Source organism: Octopus bimaculoides, chromosome 20 (genome assembly GCF_001194135.2).
Source record: "Octopus bimaculoides isolate UCB-OBI-ISO-001 chromosome 20, ASM119413v2, whole genome shotgun sequence".
NCBI classification, from domain to species: domain Eukaryota; kingdom Metazoa; phylum Mollusca; class Cephalopoda; order Octopoda; family Octopodidae; genus Octopus; species Octopus bimaculoides.
In genome coordinates this window covers 41,357,205-41,364,005 of record NC_069000.1, presented here as the reverse complement: position 1 = coordinate 41,364,005, position 6,801 = coordinate 41,357,205, and the positions used below count along the sequence as shown (strand labels likewise).

At 35.5% G+C, this 6,801-nt stretch overlaps 1 protein-coding gene across 2 annotated transcripts in view; it reads left to right on the top strand.

Moving 5' to 3' along the window:
- LOC106876589 (short-chain collagen C4) overlaps positions 1-6,801 on the top strand; it is a 55,386-nt gene that overhangs the window by 35,397 nt on the left and 13,188 nt on the right. Inside the window, exon 1 of one of the 2 annotated variants that reach the window (XM_014925201.2) lies at positions 5,640-5,992. The exons of the other annotated variant lie outside the window; for it this stretch is intronic. Coding sequence (XP_014780687.1) covers positions 5,849-5,992 — 144 coding nt within the window. The 5' untranslated portion in view covers positions 5,640-5,848. Of the gene's footprint in view, positions 1-5,639; positions 5,993-6,801 lie in introns of those variants that run through there. 2 annotated transcript variants of the gene reach the window in all.

Below are 6,801 nucleotides of genomic sequence, written 5' to 3'. Positions count from 1 at the left end.
ACTACTACTACTACTACTACTACTACTACTACTACCACCACCACCACCACTACTACTACTACTACTACTACTACTACTACTACTACTACTACTACAACTACTACTACTACTTCTAGCTGAAAATGAAATAGCAGTATCGAATGCACGCACATGTATATGTTGTCATACAACGCTTCACCAATTCGGATCATTTAGATAATTTCGTTAATTTTATTATTCAACAAAAACTGGAGACATCCCCGTAATTGTTGGAGGCGGATTTTCTGATCAGTTTCATACTAATTCATAAATTCAAGGACATGTATCGAATACACATTTTCTTGTTTGCTTATCTAGTCACTAAAAAAAAAACCCTAATATATTTATACATGTGTATATACATTTATATAAATAAAGATAAGATCCTTATTTTAAAAACCGATCATATCAAGTGGCTAGCATGGGAATAAAAACCTCATAGGTAATAATTATTAAAATTATAATTAAGGCTATCTAAAAGATACCATCGTTCTAGAGATGGCAGTCAAAAACTTGACTCTAAAACCACATCAAGTATTCATACAGCACCAGGAGAGAAGACAAAGAGACAAAATAAACTAGCAAAAATTATTGGTTAATTCCAGATATGGATTTCTACTTCTGCGTATGAATATACTTTGCTTCATCAGTGATCCTTAATTCTAATTTTAATAATAATTACCCATGTGTATATATGTAGATATGCATAAATGTGAGCGTGTTTTCTTCTCTTTTTAAGCTGCTCTAAAATTGTTTCTGTTTATTGTATCAAGTAATTCTATTCCAACTCGCAAATTCCAATTCAAATTTTCTGATAGTTTTATCAGAGCAACTAGATATTAAGCAATATTCGCGATATCATCTGATGTGAAAATGGTAAATGTAATAAAGTTTATTATGTTTATTTCAAATGTATTCTCGGTATATTGTACAATAAAGAGTAAGTTCATTTGCATACAGGGTTAGCTTGTTAGCATGACATCAGGTTACTTAGCAACATGCGTCAAAAAGTATGAGGGGGAAAAGAACCAAATCATTGAGAATACCAGATATAATATATTGGAGAGTAGAGAAGGCAACGGTTACTGGAATGGTGGTCATAACGGGAGATGAGAGATATATTAATGGCTCTCTTGGATGGGAAAATAGGTAGGACAATGACATCATTTTATGGACAAATCTCAAGAGCTTGAATCATCCATTAGTGCGAGATGTAGCTAAGGAAATTTAAGGCACATATGATTTTGAGCAAGTTCAAAGGATATCTGGTTTTGCGGAAGCTGTAATTGAACAGAGAAGGCACCACCTTTTGGAGAATATGGTTGCTCATGTTAGTCGCCATTATCTTTGATATGTTAGATGTGAAAAGAATAAAAGTTCGTTGGCGGATTCGGAACTGTTGATTCTTTTGATGGCTGGGTTCATCGTAGACGTCTTTCGAAAGACCGTGATAAATCGAGAGAGAGAGAGAGAGAGAGAGAGAGAGAGAGAGAGAGAGAGAGAGAGAGAGAGAGAGAGATAGAGAGAGAGAGAGAATAAGACGAAAACTGGGATGATTCCACAAGGCTGGTATAGGCTAGGAGCAGTTAGTTATATTTTTGGTGGTGAGAATTATTCCCGAGTTTTTGATTCATACTTCAAGCTATGTTTAATATCTCCGATTGTAGGCGTTGTGGTTAGGGCGAGGGAAGTCCGGCCATTGATTTCTTTCTGTAAGTAGTCAGCCGTGTATGAGAAACAGATGTTAATATTTTTGCTTTGGCTAACGTTAAAACGCAACAGGGTCACAATGTTGCGTGTGTTGTCTGTTTGACATGACAACCTGCTCCCTTTATGACCTTGCTAACTGGACAACTAAGTATTCGCTGGCTGGACAAGGGCGGAGACCATGCACCAGAAGCTGATGCAGCAGGTTACACAAACGGAAATTAAAATCACATATATGTATACGTATACACAAACAAAATCACATGCATTAACACACACAGTATTTCCTGGAGACCAACTCCGGCAGCGCAGGCTACGTCTGCTGGATGAGTACCGCAAAACTACCACATTAATTTTTGTGGCGGCACGGCCCACGCACTAGAGAGTCCAGTGAAGTACAATGAAGAAAATATGGGTGAAACAAATTGAGAAAGACCTGAAGTCGCACCGTTTCGACCTCAGGCAAGCTAAGGACAACGCCATGGGTCGAAAAGCGTCAAATAACATCATCAGCAGTGTCCGTCATACAGCGGTACCCACGGCAGCATATTGGTTGAGAGGAAAGCTACCCATTCCGGACGCTAGCTAGGGATCAAAAGGATGAACTTCCTGGAAGAGTAGTGACAGAATCGAAATGTGCTTTAATTCGTTAGAATGTTTCATTAGAACATTCTAGCAATTTCTAGATGCTAAGCAATGGAATGCGGTTATGGAACAACAAAAAAAAATTTTTTTAATGAAACAGCTTGGTTGGTGTAAAAGAAAGAGAGCGCATCACACACTACTTCTTTTGCGCCGTCCAATTTCGGAATATGTCCTGCGGAAGATAACAATTTCATTTGGTTCTCGACCCGTGCTTCAAATCTAATGCAGAGACCTAAAGTATGTGTGGTGTTGTCATGAGACAGATCTAGGTAGTTTACCGTGAAGAAACGCTATAACTGAGTCTACTAAATACTTGGCCTTGTAAGGAAATATGAAGATAAGCTTGAGAAAAGATTCCAGTGAATCACACCCAGTAATATCCTGGACAATAAATATTAATTAGTGAATATACAAGGTACACTATACAAGAAATTGATCAATATTCGAGATGGCTGGAGTAAAATCGATCTGTTTCAAGCAATTTATAAACGTTTGCTGATAAATACAGTCGGCTTCCTTTCTCTGTATTTCTCCCTTACATATTCTTCTCAATAAGAAAGAGTTAAACTCATACGATATTTGAAAATTGTCACGAAAGTTTCTTTTTCTTAAGCAGTCAATACTTTTATACTCCCTACAAAATGCCATGCATACACCAAGAGTTGGAAGTAATTTTGCTGTTCCATTAAAAATTCAGCTTCCTGCCGAACAGTACTTTTCACGTTCCATATTCCTGAATTTCTCAGAGTGTAAGCGAAACTCACATTCGCATTCCTATTTATCGTTATGGCATTTCTTCTCATATTTCAAAAGTGGCACTTGTATATACAACTTGACGATAAAATGTTAGAGTATTTGCATATGTTGAACTGTTGTCCCTCTAACCAGATCATCAGCAGTAAAAGCTGCAGCAACGCTGAACTTAGCTGACAGCTTCAAAAATGTTAAACCTTTTTTCTTTTTTTCCTCTGCGTCTCTTTCTCCCTTCCGTTTTCTTAAGATCTTATGTAGACTTCATTTCCGTTTTAGAAAACCAAAATTATATTTTTTATAAACAAAAAATATACTTTGCGTGTTATATTGATATTTTCAAATGTAATAAAATTACGAAATGAAACACTCTTTTATACGGTGTGGTAATTGACATCATTAAATCTAAATATCAATTCACCAAATGTGGGTTTTTCTGGGTCAGAAATTCACTGTTTACTACATTCAATAAGATTTAGCTGTCCAATTGGTTACTTATTAACGCTGCTTTTGTCAGTTCATATCAACTACAGTCTTCGAGTATAATGAAGTTTTATTTTAGATTTAACAATTCTTAACTATTTACAGTAGAGCATCTTGTGTTGTATTATACCTACATAAACCTGCAAAGAACTGCTGGAGTACCACGTTGTAACTGAATATTCTAACCAGGTCAAGGCTCTTTTTCATCTCAAGCATATTCTTGGCATACAGTTTTAAGTCTTCCAGAAAGAAACAGTGTAATTTTAGTATTTCTGTTTCTTTCTGAACCAGTGAGATATCTTCAAGACTTTCTTAACATGGATGACAAGAGATTTATAGAATATATAAACGACATCACAGAGGAGCTTTCCCTTCGGAATATAATTCTGAGACACTGCTTTTCATCGCGCCTTGTATCTAACTTCAAGATAGTGGCCCACGATGAAGTCAGAATAGCTATGATTTTGACTATGCTCACTGGAACTTTACCAAGTCAAAGGGGTTCTAGCACCCATTAGTGGGGACAGAGTCAAAGGCTTTCTTGTAGCCTAGCTACATTGAAACTAGTTACCTTTTACGCATTTGCACCTCTGACATTACAGTTTTGTTTATTAACAGTTGCTCGATAATCCATTGACTCCCTTCTTCCCTGCTGTTTGTTCTGCTGTGATGGTGTTATTACTTCCACAATGTTCTTGGAGGAAGAAGTTTAAACATATATATATTTTATACATTAAGTTCTGGTGGCATGCAATTGGTCGGTTGTTTTTGCCATGTAAGTGGTTCGGCTTCTGAGGAGCAGTTTTGTCTTTGCCAGAGCTAAACAGTGTGGTATGCTACTATTCCCATTGAAAGCTTGCTGGTACAGGTTTACAAAATATGGTCGATAGAAGGTTAGGTTCTTGTACCAGTATCTATCAATCAAATCTCTTCATTCTGAAGTTCCTGGATTGCAGTCACAAATGTATCACCATCAATGCTGCATGTCTCGAGTGGAGTGTAATGAAGGGACAATAATCATTTCGAATATCTATCAGCCACATACATTTCAGTGAAACCCCATTTTGCTCCAGGTTTTCCTTCAGGAAAAGTCTATGTTTTCTCGTGAAGGAGCTTTTATAATGCTTTTTACTGCTTCTTCTCTCATGCCTCTGTACAGTGCGGCCGGGTTGCGGTTAAAATTTTTGTTTATTCTTTTGCTATCGGTTATTCTCTTCTGATGCCTTTTGCTATCGGTTATTCTCTTCTGATGCCTTTTGCTATCGGTTATTCTCTTCTGATGCTTTTTGCTATCGGTTATTCTCTTCTGGTGCCTTTTGCTATCGGTTATTCTCTTCTGATGCCTTTTGCTATCGGTTATTCTCACTGACAGCATTTTAACTCCTGCTTGAGTGCGATCAGTTTGCGACTGAGTGTTCTCTTTTTGCTATATATGTATGTATGTATGTATGTATGTATGTATGTATGTATGTATGTATGTATGTGTGTATTTATGTATGTATGTATGTATGTATGCTTGTATGTATGTGTGTATGTATAGATGTATGCTTATCTGTATGTATGTGTGTATGTATGGATTATGCTTATCTGTATGTATGTGTGTATGTATGTATGCTTCTCTGTATGTATGTGTGCTTGTATGTATGTATGTATGCATGCATGCATGTATGTATGTGTATATACTTGTATGTATGTATCTGTTTATGTATGTATGTATATCGCTTCCATAACGATATTATCACAGTTGAATATTTTAATTAGATTAACAGAAATAATTTAATTATCTGAAAATTTGTTTGATAAATTGTTATGAACTAACCAACATTAACAGGAGGCTGCAGTAAATGTTTCCCAGACATAAAAAATAAAATAAATACCAAATTAAGCAAGTTTATAAATCTTAATCCTCTCACAAAATGGGATATTTATTAATTTTACGGGTTTCTGCCTTTCTAATTAAAGTATTTCTGTAATTATTTTGTAATTAGTTTGTGTCTCTACCGAATCACAACACCTGCCATTTATAAATATACACCCACACGTCTGGTTATAATAATATCATTGGTTTACGATTAAATTTTCGTCAAGGCTGGGTTATTGTGGGTCGAATATATAAATTGAATATATGAATATTGTAAATTGAATGTATAAAGGAAGTCAGTAATAAGCCTCCAGCTTAGATCTATCCTAAATTTATTGTTAAACCAACACGAAATATCGCATACAACGGACGTCTACCATCAAAATGGATTTCGCACAACTGGCCAGGAACATTTCGCAACGTTTATCCATGTCTTCGCTCATAGCTTTTGGAATACTTCTTATTCTGACCATAACGATTCTTCACCAAGATTTAAGAATGAGGAAAATGGAAGAGAAATCAGAACAGGTGAGTATGGAAATTTGTATATACTTGTGTGTGGATTTTTTTGCCTTTCAGTTGTTGGTGGGTATATAACATACTGATATACACAAATCTGTATATATTTCCAAAAAAGCAATAAATGCAAACAAACAAACAAATAAACATACATATACACACGTTCTATAAATATATACATATATATATCTACACACGCATGAGTTTTTATACAGGTCTACGTATAACTACTTAGCTAGACAGTTATACACAGACACACGTTACAAAATGCCCAGTAATGTTTTTGGGAGAATAAACTTACGGAACAAAGTCCAACCTAAAATATATTTCGAGACAGGAGGAAAGAAAAACTACTCTACACGACATATTGTAACATGTTATCACGTAACCATATTTAATACGCTTCATATGACTGACTACTGAACTGATGTAAATGTTCAAATATAGAATTTGTACGTCTTTTATATTCCTAGATCATTTCGGTTTTGAATTTCAGGTGAAATCAGAAATCATATTGCAATAAATAAATAAACAAATAAATAATAATAATAATAATAATAATAATAATAATTTATTCTTTTATTAGCCAAAAGGGCTCTAATAAAATAACATTAAAACACATGCAACAACATAAAAGACAAAAACAGGACGTCCCCGGTGTAATCTTTTAAGCGTTTTAGTTTCTGGCTACGAAACTCAGTTAGAAGGTCGTGTTCGGCACGAGGTATAGTAGAAACGCTTATCCATTTTGCCGTGCAATGCGACAGATCCCAAGAACACATTGCTGGGGAGGAAACTTTTTACCTACGTCATAACAC